This window comes from Panthera onca, chromosome E2 (assembly GCF_046562875.1).
Source record: "Panthera onca isolate mPanOnc1 chromosome E2, mPanOnc1 haplotype 2, whole genome shotgun sequence".
Lineage (NCBI taxonomy): Eukaryota > Metazoa > Chordata > Mammalia > Carnivora > Felidae > Panthera > Panthera onca.
This window is the reverse complement of record NC_138353.1, coordinates 28058866-28077246: the sequence shown is the minus strand read 5'-3', so window position 1 is coordinate 28077246 and position 18381 is coordinate 28058866. Positions and strand designations below refer to the sequence as shown.

At 61.4% G+C, this 18381-nt stretch overlaps 1 protein-coding gene across 7 annotated transcripts in view; it reads right to left on the bottom strand.

Moving 5' to 3' along the window:
• ADCY7 (adenylate cyclase 7) overlaps positions 1-18381 on the bottom strand; it is a 59183-nt gene that overhangs the window by 2329 nt on the left and 38473 nt on the right. For 5 of the 7 annotated variants that reach the window (XM_078438627.2, XM_078438626.2, XM_078438624.2 and 2 more), the window contains exons 7-25: positions 17677-17788; positions 14665-14792; positions 14336-14494; positions 13968-14100; positions 10124-10315; positions 9955-9989; positions 9369-9452; positions 9070-9142; positions 7604-7701; positions 6801-6885; positions 6285-6410; positions 5318-5419; positions 4501-4694; positions 3541-3634; positions 2981-3136; positions 2270-2416; positions 1259-1363; positions 911-1025; positions 170-294 (exon numbers count right to left, since the gene is read on the bottom strand). In XM_078438627.2, the coding sequence (XP_078294753.1) occupies positions 170-294; positions 911-1025; positions 1259-1363; positions 2270-2416; positions 2981-3136; positions 3541-3634; positions 4501-4694; positions 5318-5419; positions 6285-6410; positions 6801-6885; positions 7604-7701; positions 9070-9142; positions 9369-9452; positions 9955-9989; positions 10124-10315; positions 13968-14100; positions 14336-14494; positions 14665-14792; positions 17677-17788 (2263 nt within the window). The other 2 variants (XM_078438628.2, XM_078438629.2) reach the window with 2 other exon arrangements.

Below are 18381 nucleotides of genomic sequence, written 5' to 3'. Positions count from 1 at the left end.
AGAAACGCCTGCTGTTGGAGGGATGGCCGGGAACCAGCCCCGAACACCCACGTCTGGTGTCCCTCAAGCATGTCTGGGCTGGAATCACAAAGCTGACGGATGCCTGGGTCCCCCGCCCCCGCCGGGAAGTTCCTCCCCCGGGTCATGGGTTTCCCCAGCTGGGGTGTACCTGGATCTTGCCAAGTTCTCCAGTGCTCTCCATTCGGCTGGCGACGTTGACCGTGTTTCCCCAGATATCATACTGAGGCTTTCGTGCCCCGATCACTCCAGCGATCACAGGCCCGTGGTTTATGCCTGAAGATGACATTTGCAGTTGGCAGGTCGGGGGGGGCGAAGCCTCAGGCTCTGCCCCTACGGGAGGCCACAGAGTCCAGCGGCAGCCCCAGGAAGCACCGACCAGCAGCTGAAATGCAGGTTGGAGGGGGCTTCCCGAGCCTGTGACAGGACCTCTCACTGGGGACGTGGGAGAGGTGCTCCCTGGGCGGCCCTCTTCCCAGCTGCTCGCTCCTGACGTCAGGCTGAGGTCATCACTTTTCCAGTATCCGCTCATCTCCCAGCAAAGAATAAACGGGCTTTGAGTCCCAACCCCGTTAGCTAACACGGAGCAGTCAGGCTCGTAACTGCTTTGTTCTCAGTATTATTTTAAGGATTCCAGCCCGATTTCTGGTTCTCCGTTTTCTGTAGTGATACGTTCTGATGTAAACTTTCAAAGGTAACTTTATTAACAGTATGCAAAGAAAGAGTAGTTACCCAGTTGCTGGGGTTGTGTGGCCAAGAGGGATTTCTCAGACCTTTCCTACCATCCAGTCAGGTGCACCGACAGACCCGAGCGTGGGCTTGCCGGGCTCCGGGACCCACCGCAGCCTCCCACCCTGGCGTGGCCCGGCCCACCCTACCCTCGGGCCCTCACCGACTCGCAGGCGGAAGGAGTTGAAGGAGTGCCGGTTGATGCCGTCCAGCTTGCTCATCAGGGCGATGCTGAACTCCACCATGATGCCGATGTGCACGTGCTGCCGCTCCAGGTCCTGTGGGACAGGGGCCGTGGGATCCCGTGCCCCGTCTTCCCTCCTCCACGGGGTGTTAGCCACCTCACTCCCCACCAGATGCCTCCCCCGGGCTGAGTTGTGAGGTCCTCTGCCCCTCCCTCATAGGACAGGGCAGGAAGGGGTGTCCCCTCGAAGTCAGGTGATAGGTCTGGGAACTGTTGAGTCCCCCTAACGTGGGGCTGGGACCCGCGGCCACCAGCTCAGCTCGGTACCTGGTTCTCAGTCCCTGAGGGGACGCTGAGCCCCACGGCTGCCATGTACGTGCTGCCAATGGTCTTGATCTTCTCCACACTGCTGAACTTGGGCTTTAGGAGCAGCTGCGGGATGAAGGGACACAGAGCCGTATGGCCCAGCCGCAGCCCAGGCCCACCCCAGGGTCTGAGAAGGGGTGGGGTCCCTCTCGCCACTGCTGCTAAGTTCTCACGCTCGGCCTCCCCATGTGGGCAGACAGCCAGTCCACGCAGGGACACGGCCTCTGGCTTTCAGCCCTGCTCCTCCTGACTCCGGCTTCCCGGGGTTCGTCCGTCTGCTCCTCGGCCCCTCCTGGGGCACCTGGACTCTCCTTTTTAAGGACCAAGCACAAAGCACAGCCCAACAGTATCTACCCAGGAATGTCGACTGCTTGCAGCTGAGAATCAAGTCCAAACCGACTGACTTCCTCTAGACCAGCTGACAGTGTAGACTTGCTGGAAATCAAACTACAGGAGCCCCTCCCCTCACCGACTCCAGGACCCCCAGGGGACGCCTAACACCTCAGACTCCCGAAGCCTTTACGGTGAGTGCTCCCGCCTGCACGCACATCCCTACGATGTTCAGCGTACACGTCAGGCACAGGGAAAGGTCAACAACAGAACAGAACAACGTCCTGTAATAGAAGCTACGTGAATGGTCTCACTCAGAAAGTCGTTACTGTATTCATTCATCCTCCTCCTCGTGAGGACACGAAGCGAGGTGAATGACCTGGCCGTTGTGACATGGCGTCAGGCTACAGCTGACCTTCTGACCACACGTCAGGCGGAGGGTCCGCTCCTTCACCCGGGGAACCGAAACCGCAGATAAGGGACTGCCAGTTCTTCAAGGACCTAAATCTAATCTTCGCAGGCTGCCCGTCCCAGAGAAGATAACAACACTTACTGAAGAAGCGAGGAGAGGCAGATGTGCACCTTCGGCCGTGCGTGTCGCTCCGCGCCCCGCCCCCCCGCGGCTCGGCCCAGAGGCCCTACCTCGTCGAAGTCGGAGATGATCTCGTTCAGCAGACGCAGGCACTCCAGCCCCTCCTTGTTGACGTCGCACTCCGTGTAGAAGACTTTGAAGTCCGGCACCGACGCAAACATGACACACACACAGTCGTAGGACTGATGGTACCAGTCCTGGGTGGGGGCGGGGAAGGAAGCAGGCCACCTTAGGCCCCCCGGCCCCGGAAGGGACCGGGAGCAGACAGGGACGCGGCTCCTCGGCCGCCCCACCAAACTCGGGAGGGGGCGCCAGGCAGGTGCCGCTCCGCCCGGCTTCCACGGAGACCCATCTGGGGGCTGTTACAGAAATAAGGCCGTGAGTCCGCTGCTTGGGGCAGGCCAGGCCCTGGTTGGCTTTGGCCCTTCAGTACCCTGGGTCTCCTGGCTGAGGCTGAGAGCCCCTGGGGTGGGAGGAGGTCCCAGATCACAGGAGACCTGGCTTCCGCACCCATTGCGGATAAGGCCTGCTTCCTTATCTGTGAAACGGCGACCCAGAACTGGCGGAGCGCACGCTTTCATCCACACGGATTGTCCAGATTACAAATGCCTGGACGTACATCCGGTCCTCACAGCCACCCTGACCCGTGCGCCCCCTCGTACAGGGGCGAGGTCCAGGGCCCCGGGACGTGAGGTCCCGGGGGCTGCATCTGGACCCTCAGACGCCCTGCCCTAGTGACCCAGGCCCCGCTCGCACCGCACCTCATTTAGCTTGTCACCAATGAAGTGTGCGGCCACGTGGGCTGGCAAGACGTTCTCCAGAAGGAGGCGGTTCACGTTCTCCATGGTTTCAAACTCCTCGTGTTCCTTTTTGAACTTCTTCTTCCACAAGCAATCCAAGCGGCAGTAATAGTCAATCTGCAGACGATGGGGGAGCATCAGTGTCCTGGCCGCGGTGAGCGGGGGCAGAATGACACAGGCCGAGAAGCAGCAGGGCGCGCCCATCACCCTGGGGCTGCGGAGCCGTCCCGTACGCCCTTCCACCCTCTGTCCCTGGCAAATGGCTCCCACTCAACAGCCACCTCCCAGTGGCCTTAGAGTCCCAGTCAGCCGTGACTCAGTTCTCAAGTGACCCACGTGACCAGATGTCACTGGTGTCCTGATGGGAGGCGATAACAGGGAGGTGAGGACGCGGGGACCCCTCCCCGAGGGACCAGAGCTTCCCTGCAGGGCTGTCTGCCCCAAATCTGCGGAAGTTCCCGCCCCATCCCAGTTCTCTCTCCGAGCTGAGCAAGGGATGCTGGGGGCTCCCCAGGCGGTACCTGTCTGGAGAGCATGATGAGGGTGACGTAAAACAAAACCAGGTAGAAATTGATCATTGCCTTCGGGTCCTTCCACAGACAGAACGGGGAGCTGCTGGACACGAAGGGAAAAAGCAGGAGTCATCTCCAGCCTCCCGCCCAGTCCTCAGATGCAGGGGGCGGCGGGGGGCGGGCCAGAGCCAGCCTGCGGGAAGGCGTGAACGGGACAGAGATCTCTGCCATCCGAGCTCGTGTCCTCATGGCGGAGACGCTAAAGGCAGCGTCAACTTGTACAGAAAAGAGGGTTTGACGGGGAGGTGGGAGAGGCCTCACCGCGGCGACACCACAGCTCATACCCGGATGACCAAGGATAGCCACGGCAAAGTCTGTAGGAAAAGCTCTGCAGGCAGGTGAGTCCTCAAAGTGAGTCGGGGACTTCCAGGTTGGCAGGTGGGGTTTGCAGGTGCCGCAGACCCACAGGAGCAGGTTTTGTTCTGGGTCCCGAAACTCCAGCCTTCTAAGTTCAAGGGGAGCCAGGCCCCTCTCCTCAACCCACCGGGGCCGAGAGCCCCCAAAAGCACCCACGCGCCAGCCCTTCGAGTGTCAGACAACAGTGCTTTCCAGAACTCTCTGGACCTCCAGGACACGGATGAAGGAGGGGGCCTGGACTAGAGCTGAGGCCTCCCCCCCGGCCCACCCCCCGAGCGGCATAGAGACCGGATGACCCAGGAGGCCTCCGTGCGACCAGGCCTCCAGGCGTCCCCCAGAGAACCTGCAAACGAGTCCCTCTCCAGCTCTGAGCGTAGCAGCCCGAGACCGTCGCTTGCCTGTCACATGGCAAGCGTGCCGCCTGCAGGTCCACCCCACAGGCGTCCAGTCCAGAGGGGACCCAACGCAACCGTCCCGCAGCTCGAAACGACGGCGGAACCAAAGGGAGGTGCTGCCGTGGAGCGCGGTCGGGAGGGGCGCCGCGGGCCCCACCTGAGGGTGCCGTTGGTCTTGGTGAGGTTGGCCAGGCTGTGGCTGCAGCAGTCCCACTGCCAGCACGGGGAGATGTTGAAGAGCACCAGGTAGGCCACCAGGGCCACCGTCAGCAGCACCACCTTCAGCTCCAGGCTCATCCGCAGGAAGACGGAGCAGGCGACAAAGGCCAGGATGCAGCTGCAGGTGTAATACTGGGGAGGCGGGGGGACGTCGGTCACCGCGAGGCACCCCCCGGACCGGGGGTCGCCAGAGAGGGCCGCCTCTAGCCGCGGCACACTGACCCGGAGCCCCGGCCCCGCTCGGGGGACCCGTGAGGAGCCGGCCTGTCTGCGGCGCTGCCCTCTTGCCTTGACGACCCTTCTTAACAAAGCAGACAACAGAGTCTAAAACTTCACTGTATGTTTGCTTCTACTTGCGGCAAACGGGCTCCTCGAAAGGAAAGAAGGCGGCGGCATGTGGACGTGACCAAGGTGGTACGCACACACCCGAGCGGCCTCCCTGCCTCCGGCTCGGCCAGGAGCCTGCCCTTCCCGAAGTGCATCTCTGCCCACGTTCCTCTCCTCAAGATCATGCTGTGGCTCCCCACTGCCCCCAGAAGAGAGACACTCATGGTCCCCCCTGATCTAGATCAAAGCCACCCCTGGCCCCATCTCCCAACTGGCCCCGCTCCACCCCCCTGTCCCATAACCTTCTTGCCCTTCAGAGACCAGCTCCCAATTCACCACCACTCGGGATGAGTGCCTTCAACGTCTCGAGCTGTGCGGGAGCGGTCCAGGTGGGGACACGCGGTGCCCAGAAGTCCGGCCGCACTCACCGGGAGGAGCTTGCACGGGGCCAGCTCCCTGCTGCTCACGTCCCCATCCGCCAAGCTCTGGTTGCCTGCAGGCTGCCTCAGGGCCGGGAAAGGCATCAGCGGCTACAGAGGAGACAGGTCACCATGAGGGGTGGTCCGGGGACCTGGGACTCCAGGACCTGCCAGGACCAAGCAGGGGTGGGGAGGGGCCAGAGGGCTGGGCCCGAGGCCTCCGCGACATCTGCCAGGCCCAGCTCTGAGTGTGGCCAGAGTCACTGCCCCAATTCCCCAGCACGGTCCTCAGCTCCACAGTGGGGTCTGGGGGAGAGAAGGGTGTAGAATGAAGCCATACGCACACTGTCCCCAGAGCATCAGAAGCTGATGGTGGGAGGTGTGGGGGGTGGGGGGAGAAGCTGGGATCAACATGGACAATGAGCCCCCTGCTCCCCAGGTGACACAGAGTGTGGTGGTCACAGAGTCTCCAGGACACGGAGACACCCTAGCTCTAGATGTCAGAGCTGGGAGGACCAGCAGGGACAGGTGCTGTCTGCAGCACTGAGCACGCGAGCAAGGCCTGAGAAGCAGGGGCTCAAGTGTCCTCCGGGCCTGTGCCCGGGCAACCACTCCTTAGTGAGGAAATGGAGTCTCAGAGAGAGAAAGACAGGGCCTCCTCAGGGGACCACAAAGAAAGGCGAGGATGCCAAAACGCTGGTGATTCAAGACATCGCGGCCTCGTGGGGCTAGCCACGGAAGCTCTATGGGGTCCCCAAGTCCTTTTCTGCAAACCAGGCCTGCCTCGGGAACCTCCCAGAGCCTGCCCGCTGCGCTCTGCAGGGGCTACACCAGATGCAGCTCTCAGGCAACAGGATGATGGGATTCGAGAATCTGAAGCTTCCCAGGGTCAAACACTGGCCCCCTCCACCCGGGAAGCATGCTCAGGCTCGAGGGGTCCTTGCCAGGGCCCGCCTCCCCCACCCCCGGAACCCACCAGGTTGACGATGGCGATGCTGAGCAGGCTGCCAATGGTCAGGATGGCCAGGGACAGCCGCAGCAGGGGCTGGGTCTCCACCCTCTCGGAGATGGCCTGCAGTGTCCCTCGGGCGGGGCAGCACCTCTGTGGAGGCACGGGGTCAGGTGGCCGGCGCCAGCACCCGGACAAGGAGCCCACGGTGCAGCGGCCCGGCGGATGCGCGAGCTCCCAAGAGCTCCCAAGAGCTAGTGACCGTCAGCAGGTGCGCTGTGCCCGTGCCCAGCCCAGAGCTCAGCACTCATGGGGTGCACAGACAGAAGGGACGTTCCCACCCTTCGGGCCGGGGACGGCCACAGCCACTTGGGGGCCAGCAGCAGCCTGGGAGGGCAGATGACTGGGAGAAGCGCCCGGCAAACTGTCATCCAGGCAGCAGGGGCGAAGTTGAGCACGGAGGGCTCCGGGGAAGAGTGGAGGCAGCAGGAGGGCCGGTGGGGCAGGGCCCGGCCAGGTGCCCGCTCGGGCTTTCCCACTCACCAGGAACTCGTGGGCAAAGCACAGGCCCAGCACCAGCCCCAGCACACAGGCCACCAGCCCGAAGGACACACCCAGGGCCGCCATCCTGGAGAGGAGAAAACCTTAGTTCTGGAGGACCGTCTGCCCAGGGCCAAGACACAGGCAGGCCCCCCTACCCACCAGCACCCCAATTCTCCAGCTCCCGGCCACTTCCTGCCCCCCCCCAGACTACTGCCTACACGCAGCAAAGGGGATCTTTGAGAACTGTGGTCCAGCTGCCCACTCCCGGCACGCAGGGCCCGTGGTTACACAGACTTTAGACTCCTGTCCGGCACCAAAGTGCCATATAAAAGTGCTTCCTATTTGGTCTTTATTAGGCACATACTGAACCCCAGTCCTCGCGGACCCTTTGGCCAGACCACCCTTCCCGAAACCGCCAAGTACCTGACCTTACTCCTTCCCTGTGACCTCACCCCCAACCCTTCCCCCCCACCCAGCAGGGCCTTTGAAGCAGGAGCACGAATCTCCGCGGCTCCTGATACCCTGGCCGTGCGCCCGGAGAGGGCCCTGAGCCCACAGGGGACTGGGGAGGGGAGGCGTGTGTGGGAGGGGGAGGCCTGCAGCCGGACAGTCAGTGACAACAAAAATCAGCTCTAGTGACCCCAGGCGTGCGGCCACAACCCCAGTCCAGTTTCTCCCGTCTCAAAAACCAGCCCCCTCCTGCCGGTCAAGAGCGCCGGCAGGTCCTCTGGTGAGCCCTGCAAGGTCACCGCCCCTCCTGGCCCAACCCCAGTGGGCTGGATGGTCCCGCCACGCCAACTGACCTGGGCAAGAGCAGGACGTGAACGAGCAGGATGCAGACGAAGACGAGGCTGGCGCAGGCGAAATAGTGGCGGACCCGGGGGATGGGCGCCAGGCGGTACTGGGGGCGGTGGGGACTATCAGGGGTGGCAGAGGCCCCGCCCACAGGGCCACTTGCTCTGACCCCTTCATCGCCCACCCCGGCTCGGGTTAATCACCTTAAAAACACCCTCCTTGAGCTCCAGGTGGCGATGGGACATCATCACGACCAAATAACCCTCATGAGCTCCACTGGGCATGGCTCCTTGATGTTTAGAGCCGTCCCTGCCCCTCCCCCACCCCGCCCGGGGTCTCTGACTTGATTTCCCAGGTTCCTGAAGAACCCATGGCCCCAAGCCTGTGGATGGGAACCAAGTCTGAGCTCTGGGCTGGTGGTGGGTCCGTCCCCAGCCCAAGCCAAGGAGTAAGGCCGGGGCTGAGCCCCTAGCTAGTGCTGTCTGCCCCCCTACACCGGGCACAATCTCATGGTCTCCAGCCACAGGGCTCCTACCGCAGATGAGCAGACTGAGGCTGGGACGCTTGGACAGCTCAGTCGACTCGTGATGTTGGCTCAGGTCGTGACCTCGTGGTCGTGAGATCGAGCCACACATCAGTGGGAGCAAGCCCCACACTTAGCACAGAGCCTACTCAGGATTCTCTCTCCCTCTCTCCGCCCCTCCCCTACTCGTGCTCTCTTTCTCAAAATAAATAAATAAAACTTGAAAAAACAAACCAACCAACCCTGAAGCTCAGAGAGTCCAGCAGCCCACCCGGGTCACACAGCTAGTGGAAGGCTTGCCAGACAGGTTTCCCGATGACCACACCTCCCCCAGACCCCAAGCTCCTACGGAGCCGCCAGCTCAGGGAGCCCCAGAGAAAGACCCCCCCAGTCCTGGACGCTGAGAGGGGAGAGAGGTCCCAGCCCTGGCCACACAGATCAAGGGTCTGTGAAGTAGGCAGCAAGCGGCCGTCTGTCCCGCCACATGAGGTTTCAGTGGCATAACGTGTGTACCTGGGACACTGCCAGAACCCAGTAGCGCTCAAGAAATAAGTAAACGCTTGGTACAAAAAGCATGTCGTCGTGCAGCCAGAGGGAGAAGCACTTTTTCCTAACTATAAGGCTGATATTGTCAGACTAAGGCGTGCACTGGCCCTTATGGGCAAAGCTCCCTAGCATCTGAATGGAGCCTCTCCCAGACCCAAGAGGGAGAATCACTGATGGGGGCGGGGTGGGGGCGGGGTGGGGGGGGCATGTCAGGGGTGAGCCAGCAGGAAGAGAGTCCAAACAGAGCCAGACTGGGCCCCCACCCCCACGGCCAGCCGGGGTGACTCCCCACCACCCTCCCTGAACAGACGTGGGAATGTTGGCTGTCCCACAGCCTTCACCTCCGCAACCCCCCACCCCCAGGCCTTGGAGCCCTCGTTCCTGGGGCTGCTCGGGGGCCCTCACCTCTCGCTCAAAGCCCTTCTCCAGGAAGATGGACCCAAAGGTGTAGAAGTCATCAGACTTGGAGCAGCAGGGCCTGGGGGGTGGCAGACACAGGCCGTGAGACCTGGCCCGGGGGACTAGGGGGCCCCACCCTTGGGAGGAGATGGGGGAGGAGACGGGGCCCACCCGCAGGAGGCGAAGGAGCCACCGTGGACACAACTGGAGCTGGGCCACCAGACACCAGGGCGCAGGGTGGGCCTGGCCAAATGGGGAACCCCCATCCGAGGGGGACAGGACAAGGAGAGGCCTCAGAGTCTCACCTCGTGGAGCTAAGCCCCTCGATGGCCGAGAGGATCTCCTCGTCGTATGAGTCGTCCTCAGACCTCCCCTTGGGGGATGCACTCCTGGATAGGAAACCCGGAAACCCACAACTGCATCACCCCAGGACCACAACTTGCCCAAAGGCAGGAGTGTAGACGAGAGGGCTCACCCGGATGGGTCCCCAGATGCCTGCCAGAGGCCCCAGGGACACAGGAAGGTCCCACTGAGGCCCAGAGAGGGCAAGCGGAGACCCCACACCAGACAGCATCACCCAGCTGGCCAGAAGCTCAATAAGAAGCAAAGGACAGACCTCGGCCCCCAGGCTAAGGCCTCTTCCGCTAAACACACACGGGTCCCTCACACCAACCCCACCGACCTGACCGCGGGGTGGGTACACAACTCTATTATTGTAAAGTTCTGATTCCTAGAAACACTTTGAGCCAAGCCATGGCAAACTCCATGGTCAGGGTTGCCCTCCTGGACAGAGGATGGTCAAGGCAGCCTGCCTGGAGGAGGTGACGGGGGCAGCATTTGGCCAGGAAAAGAGGCCACAGGTTGACAGAGAGGAAGGCACAGTGCATGTACCTGTCAGGGGCCCGGTGGCGCCGCAGGGGAATGGCCTGGAAGAGAAGGGAGAGAGGAAGTTATTCTGCAAAGCAGGACCCCTAAGTCTGTCCCAAGACTGGGTCTATCATCTCCCGCACTCTCGGATCCTCGGGGCAGGTGCGGAGCAGTCTGGGAGGGAGGGTCCTACCTTGGGCCTCCGTCCGTTGGGGATAGGGGTCTCGTTGCTGCTCACGCTCTCGCGGTGGTTGAGGTGTGCAAAGGGCCGTGCGGCCCCCCAGGACTCGAGGTAGCGGGTCATGCGCACGGATGCCCGCATCTTCAGGGCCACATCCCCCTTGGGCTTGGGGAGGTGCTGGCTGGGCGGGGGCGGCTGCTGGCTCTGCGGGCAGACACAGACACGGCCTGTCCAGTCCCCTCCCCTCAGCCCAGGAAGGGGCCACTGTCCGGATCCTGCCCAACCTCCCCTCCCCCAGCCCGACACTGAATGCTGCCCAGAGCGCTGGCCAGGCTGGTGGAAAGAGAAAACGACAGAAACACTACAGGTCTGCAATCTCCTTGGGGGCTGGCTGCGGCCCAGGACCCTCTTCGGCTGGGCTGCAGGGCAGGTCCCGGCTCCAGCCCTGTCCTTCCCAGGCGGGCAGGACACTGGGGGTCACACACAACTGTGCACAGCCCCTCAGAGCCTTCCCCCGTGTCCCCAGGGAAAGATCGTGTTAAAGTCCTAAGCCCTAAGGCCCCACTGGGCCCGTGAAGCTCTGTGGAGCCACTGTCCTCGGGGCCTGAAAGCCCACTGGCCTCTCCCCGCAGAGACACCCTGGGGAGACAGTGCCCAGGAAAGCCACTGGCCGCCTACCCTGCCCACCCACATGTGGCCGGCACATGTCCTTCCTGAAGGAACAGCTGCAGGAAGAGGACTGTGGGCCAGGAACCTGAGAGACAGAGCGCCGGCCAACAAGGGGCCAGCCCCACCCCTTGGGGCAGCATTCCAGGGCATTCCCCTCATGTGGCCCCCACGCCACAGCAGGGACCGTTAACTTGCCATGTGCCCGCCGTGGCCGTGGCAGGCCCGGGGTGTCTTAGCCAGGCCCTGCCTCTCCATGGCCCCCTTCCCCCACAAGGAACGACAGCTGGGGACCCCTCCCTGCTGGGGAGGGTTGGCAGGACTAGAGAAGAGCGAGAGCGTCAAGGCCACCAAAGACAAACTTGGGTCATCTGCAAGTCCCCTACCCTGTGAAGGTTCCTGCCTTCCAAGAGTCCCTGTCTCCTTGGGTCCCTGCAAACACCCACATGGACCAGCACCTATAGCCACAAACACTCACTAAGCCACAGGCGGCAGCTTGCCTGGAAACTTCTAGCCTCCTTTCGGGATAGAAACATTTTTAAACCCTGAGAAATGTCCGTCTGCCCCACCGGAAGGAACAGCTGGAGTCCAGCCTCTGTGAAAAGTTTTGGGGTCCAGAGAATGTGCTGTGCCCTGCAGAGAGCGGCCTGCCCTGGGGTCAGGGGAGGCCACGTTCTCTGTCTCCCCTCCACCGGTGGGTGACTCTACCCACACAGCACCGGCTGCTCAAATTCAGGGTCGCTGGCACTTTCCAGACACCTGGGCTCCCCAAGAAATAAACGTCTATAAAGATCCATCAGCCCAGGGGCGCCTGGGTGGCTCAGTCGGTTGAGCGTCCGACTTCGGCTCAGGTCACGATCTCGCGGTTCACGTGTTCGAGCCCCGCGTCGGGCTCTGTGCTGACCGCTTGCTCAGAGCCTGGAGCCTGCTTCCGATCCTGTGTCTCCCTCTCTCTCTGCCCCTCCCCCGCTCACATCTGTCTCTCTCAAAAATAAACATTAAAAAAAATTTTGTCTAAAGAGAAAATGCACCTATTCAGAAGCAGGAACGGGGAGGTCACTTGTGACCTTCAGCAGCCCACAGGTGACCCCACCTGCCACCTCTGGACACTTGTCCCCCAGGGGTCCTCACACCTAAGAAACGGTGTCAGGGCCCACGGAGGCCCAAGATGGGAAAGGGCCTCCGCGTCCACAACAGGAGACGACCCTGAGCTTGCGTGTGGTGGCCTCTGTGCACACACAAGGACACGTCTCCAAAATATGTCATCAGGTGAAGAAAGCAACAGGGTGGGGCACGCTACCCTGGGCTTGGCAAGGGCAGATGACCGTCTCTCAGTCTATTTACATGTGCACAGACCTGTCTGTGCAAGGAACTCAAGAATCTCAACCACGCCGGTCCCCTTTAGCGGGGACATGCCAGCTGCACACAGGATGTGAGGGCGACTGTCCACAACACCCCCTTCGTGCCCTCTGCATTTTCAACTCTGTGAATGAATGACATTCAACCAAGATGGGGGAAGGCAGGGCTGCTGGGGAAAATGTCGGATGCCCCGTGAGATCCTGCCCAAAACACGCTCATGCTAAAAACTTCTTCTTCGCTGTTTATGTGAAACTCAAGCTCACCTAGGAGCCCCGTGGTTGCCTGGCTGAGGCGGCGGCCCGGTGGGGCCGTGCCCACCGCTGGCCTGCAGGACCGGGGCTCTGCTCCATCGGCTCACAGGCTCTCCGAGCACCTGCTCCACTGTCGGGAAGCACTCAAGGTGCAGGGACTGCAGCCTGGAGAAGAGGGGCCCCTCTGCCCCAAGGTGGCCCACGTGCAGCTCACGCAGACAGTAAATAAGCAAAGACGACAAACAGACGGGAGCATCTGAGCCCGCAGAGCGAAGAGGGCTGTGGGCAGACACAGCAGCAGTGGCAAGGGTCCTGGGGTACAAAGAGCCTGGCAGTGGAGGGACAGGGGCTGAAGGGCTCTCAGGAGGGAGGGACGGGGTGGGTGGAAGAGGGTGGGGCCCAGAGCTGTGGGGTACAGGGTGAGGGGCCACACTGTATTCTATGACAGCCCCGGGTACCCGGAAAGAGTTTCCCCAGAAGCTCACTCAGCACCCATGGCCCACATTAGGGGAGGGGACTCTGCTGAGCAGTTCCCATCCCTGAGGAGCAGGAGGGCACCCCTGGGGCCTGGGGAGGCTCACAGGCCGGCCCTCTGCTCCCCCACAGACTGTCGGGCCAGCTCTGAGGATGGCCAAGGCTAGAGAGAGAGGGAGCTGGAAAGAGCCTGTCGGGGCTGACATTCTTGAGCAAGTCCCAAGGATGATTCACCGAGGCCGCCAGACGAGCAGGCCTCCCGTGGCAGGAAAGAAGGCCTGTGTGGGCGCAGGGCAGGGCCAGGGCCTACCGGCCTTACGGCAGCCCAGCAGCTACCCCCGCCACGGGGTCCTGAGGAAAGTGGGGTCCCCCCACCCCCCAGCAAGTGACGGCACCAGCCAGTTAGGCGGCCACTGGGGGGCAGAACCCTAGGCTCCTGCCTAGTCCCACTTTCCTGACTCAGCCAAAGCACATTTTAAAAATGTGTCTTTTCGGGGCGCCTGGGTGGCGCAGTCGGTTAAGCGTCCGACTTCAGCCAGGTCACGATCTCGCGGTCCGTGAGTTCGAGCCCCGCGTCAGGCTCTGGGCTGATGGCTCGGAGCCTGGAGCCTGTTTCCGATTCTGTGTCTCCCTCTCTCTCTGCCCCTCCCCTGTTCATGCTCTGTCTCTCTCTGTCCCAAAAATAAATAAAAAACGTTAAAAATGTGTCTTTTCAAAATTGAGGAAATTAGTGACAACCCCCCAGAAAATAAAGTAACAGCGACTATCATTTCTGGGACGTTTATGAGGTGCCCCTTTAATGTGAGGGCCTCATTCAGACTAGCTCCTCCTCCTCCTGAGGTAGACACTGCTGTTATTCCAATGGCACAGACAAGAACACTGAGGCCCAGAGGCACTGGAGCCTAGAATGTACTCCGTGACGGGGAGCTCACTCCTACCCTGGGCAGGCTGCTACCCCACGTCTCCACAGCCTGGAAGAGAAAAGCACTCTCCCCTCCATGGGGATCTTCCCCCAGGGTGTGGACCCTCTCCCCCGCACAGCCCCGGCTCCCAGGGTCTCCTGAGCGAGGCCCTCCCGCCCGGCTGCTTCTTCTGAGCCCTCGTACCCGGGGGTCGATGACCAGGTAGGTGTGGATGTTCATCTCCTTCAGGTGGGGGTCCCGCTGCTGCCCGTGCCCGTCCTCCACCTCATACGCCTTGTCCAGGTGGTTCAGCGTGGCCTCTGTGATGTGCACCCGGCTGGGGGAGACACGAGTCAGAGCAGCAGGGCCCAGAGGAGGCTGGCGTCCGCCGGGGGGGGGGGGGGGGGGGGGGGGGAGGGGAGGGGTGCACCATGGGCGGGGCCGAGCAGGCCAGAGCCCGGACTGGCTCCCCCAACGCGAGGTCACTGCTCCCGTCTCTGACCCCACCCTAAGCCCCCAACCCAGAGTTGGCCCACGGCCTCTGACCCCGCCACCGTCCCGCTGCGCCTCACCCAGGGACTCCAGCCGCCTCCATCCTGTTGGCCAGAGACACGTCGTGGGACCACACGTCGTACTGCCACTTGCGCAGCCCAATGACACCACACAGCACGTTCCCTGAGTGGATGCCCACACGCATGCTGATGTCCACACCTGTGGCCTCTCGCACCTGCCTGGGCAGAGCAGTCCAGTCACCCCATCCCAGCCAGGGCTGCTGAGGGACCCAGGCGAGCCACTTTCGCCCCGAGCCTCGGTTTCCTCAACTGCAAAGCAGTTCCAGTGCATTCCCTACCGCGCGTTGGGAAGCAGGACCCAGTGCCCCGGTTCCGCCCATGGTACCTACTTAATGGCCTCACACATGTCCAGCCCCATCTTCACACAGTTCCGGGCATGGGTGGGCAGGGATACGGGCAGGCCCGACACACAGTAATAGCAGTCGCCCAGGATCTTGATCCGCATACACTCATTGGCCTGCAGGGCAAGGCAAGCAGGGGCCTGGTCGGCAGATGGCTAAGAGCTGGGGTCCACACGTGCCAGGCGCCTCCCCATACTCTCCAGAGCGAACCAGACTCCTTCGCGGCCAGACGCTTCCTCTGGGGTACCAGCCACCAGTAGCCGCTTCTGGGCCTGACAAAAGGACTGGGGATACGGAGGACTCTCCAGAGGGAACCCCTAAGCAAGCATCAGGGGCCAGAGAGGGTATTATCAGGGATGGCCACCTGAGTGCCTCTGGGAGAGGCACTGTCTTTGCTTCATCCGGTCATGCAATGCTGAAATGTCCGTGAGCTCCCTGCCCCACCCCAGGCACTGGAACACACAGGGAGCAAAACAGACAAAACTCCCCACAACGTGGGGCTCACACACTAGCGGCAGTTAGACACTAAACTAGACATCCAGCGGTGAAAGTGCTAAGGAGAAAATGGAGGGCTAAAGGCTGGCTAACCTCCTGGAACACAGGTGTCCTCGGCCTCCAGATCTGGTGCCCGTCCCCTCCCATGCCCAGCCTCAGTGACCAGGTAGGGCACCATCCCTCCCATTCAGTCCCTGTACCAGCCACGCCTTTATGAGCAGTCCCTTTACTAAACCTTCTTCCAATGACCTCATTTGAGTGAGTGCCAGTTGCTTCCTGCTGGGCCCTGGCTGCCAAGGGATGGGAAGACAGTGGCTTTTCTAGAAAGCAGCAGGAACCTTGGAGAGGGCCTGGAGGCCCAGCCTGGAGACTCGGGCTCAGGGCTCCAGCCACCCTCATCTCCGCCCCAGACAAGCACAGCGCTGCCCTCTGGAGCTGGGCTGTCCGTCAGGGACTTAGGGGAGCCCACATCCCCCAGGCTGATGCCCCACCCTGACACTTAGAAACCAGGGAAGTTAGGGGCCCCTGGGTGGCTCAGTCCGTTGAGTGTCGACTTCAGCTCAGGTCATGATTCACGGTTCGTCAGCCTGCGTCAGGCTCTGTGCCATCAGCTCGGAGCCTGGAGCCTGCCTTGGATTCTGTGTCTCCCTCTCTCTCTGCCCTTCCCCCGCTCGCACTCTGTCTCTCTCTCTCTCTCTCTCTCTCTCAAAAATAAATAAAACATTTAAAAAAAAATTAGACGATAAAAAAGAAACCAGCGAAGTTGTGTATGTTGGGGGTCGTGGGGTCCTGAGCCCAGATGTGGTGCAGGTGCCTCTGGGAGGGTCGGCCCTGGCTCTCAGAAGGAGGGTACGGATCTGGAATCTGCTGATAGGACAGAAGTCTGGGACCAGCCCTGCCCAGGAACTAGACGCTCCAGCAGGAAGGCGTCCCTCTCCCCATCTGTACAAAGGACCTGCCTCCTGCGCCTGCCACAGAAGGCCACAAAGGACTGGAAACCCAGACCTTTGGCCCACATATGGCCCATCTACTGGGAACTCCCAACTGCTGGTTTAAGAGATGTCATGAAGGAAGGAGGCTCCTGAAGGAAGGCTCCAGACTAGACAGGCTCTCTGAGTCACTCAGTCCACAATACCCCGAGGGACAGTGCTCCAGGGCACCCCTGGCCAGTAGTGTCCTCCGGTAGTTCAGCCACCCCTCGTGGTGGTCATTCTCTAAGACAGAGGCCACTCCTGGGGGGCCAGTCCCTCCTAGAACAGAGCAGCTCTGACCATGAAAAAGTCCTCCTGCTGCGGGGCCCGAACTCACCTCCCATCAGGGTCCACCCCACTGGTTCTCCACACACAGAGTCACCCGGGAGGCTCTTAAAATCTCTCCCAAGTGTGGGCACAGGTGCTAGCATTTTATTTAACCTTTCAACCTAATTCAGGTGTGCAGCCAGCATAGACAGCCTCGGCCTTCAGTGTTAACACTTGGGTCTCTCCTTAGTGGCCACCACTAAGCCCGTCTTCACCGGAAGCTGGCCCAGCTGCTCCCCAGGCCCCCCAGCTCCCTGCGCCCCTCTTCAAAGCACATAGCATATAGGCTGGGAGCAATCTGAGGGCAGGCCCAAGGCCCCCACTTGAGCTCAAGGCTGCCACTCGGCAGGTCTCGGGACCATTCGGTAAATTAACAAGTAACAGTACACACACACACACACACACACACACACACACACACACACACACGATTCCCCCGACCCACAAATGTCTGTTCCCTGCCCCCTCCCCCAGTCCCAGTGCTGCTCGTGAAGATGAACAGTGATAGCCCAGCCCAGCCCTGCTTAGTCTCCAGACCTCTCCCTGCTCAGCTGTACCTGGGAGACCCTCCTCACCCAATGCCCACCCCCACTCTGGCACCTGCCACATTCCCCAGGGTCCCCGGATCAAGTTCTCCTCATCTCAGCCCTAGGTCCTTGCATGTCTGACCCTGGGGCTTCGTCTCCCTCATCTTCTGTCCACTCACACTTCACCCTTGAAGTCCGTTCACTTCAAGGGACCCCAGAGGCTTCCTTTTATTCCAACCTTTTGCACATGCTGTTCCCTCTGCCCAGAACCATTGCTTTTCCTCTTCAGGGTCTCTTTTTAGGTTCCTCAAACTCTAACGTGCACACGGTTCACCAGGGATCTTGTCAGAAGGCACCCTGTGGGTGAGGCCCAGCATTTTGCAAAGGCCTCCCAAGCTCCCTGGGGAGGCCTGTTTCTGATGCCCTCATGCGGTGAGATAGAGCCATCTCCTCCTCCAGGCAGCCCTCCTGAGCCCCTGTGCATCCCCCAACGTGTACTGGCAGTCTCCCCCCTGACCTCACACTCTGGGGACAGGATTCTGGCTGCCACCGCAGAGCCCTTGGAAGTGTTTGCTGACTGAATGCTACGATTCAGGCCTCCGCACACCCATGTCAGCACAGCACTGGGCACATGCCACCCATGGGGACAAGAGGGGCAGCACAAAGGCCCGCGGGCTCACCTTGGCGATCTGGTCGAACTTGCCGAAGAGCTCGTTCAGCATCACCACCAACTCTTTGGGGGAGCAGTCGCTGGCCAGCCGCGTGAAGCCCACGATGTCCGCATAGAGGATGCTGGGGGCAGGGGTGCAGCCGGAGGGTCAGAGCCAGGTCCCTGGAAGCCCTTGAGCACCCGCCAGCCCTGAGCCCAATCACCCCGGCCACTCCTCAGCCTCCGTAGGGACAGGAGAGAAGCTCGGGGCCATAAAGAGGAATTAACGTTCCAGAGGCTTAGTATTAAGGCAAAACGCAGCAAGCCCCAGAGTCACAGGGCCATCGAGAACTGTCATCCCCAGGCCCCCATCACTGCAGACCACAGGATGGTGCTCTCACAGGCGCCTCAGAATGCCCTCCTCCCTCCCCACCTTTGCACAGACTTCAGAACGAAGCCTGCTGGTGAGACGAGACTCCGTGCTCCCTCAAGCCGAGCTCCACACCCGACACTCGACACATACACACTACCCTTGTAGGGCTCCCATTCCACAGATGAGCAAACTGAGGCTCTGGTTAAGGCCCGCTTCGAAGCCAGAGCTTCAGTTTGCACCAGATCTCCCAGCTCGAAGTCCGTGAGTTCCAGACCAGCTCACACACAACCTCACTGAGGTTGGTGCATTCAAATAAGATTCTGGAGCCGCTGTGAATCTGCCAAAGACGGCTGTCAGGACCAG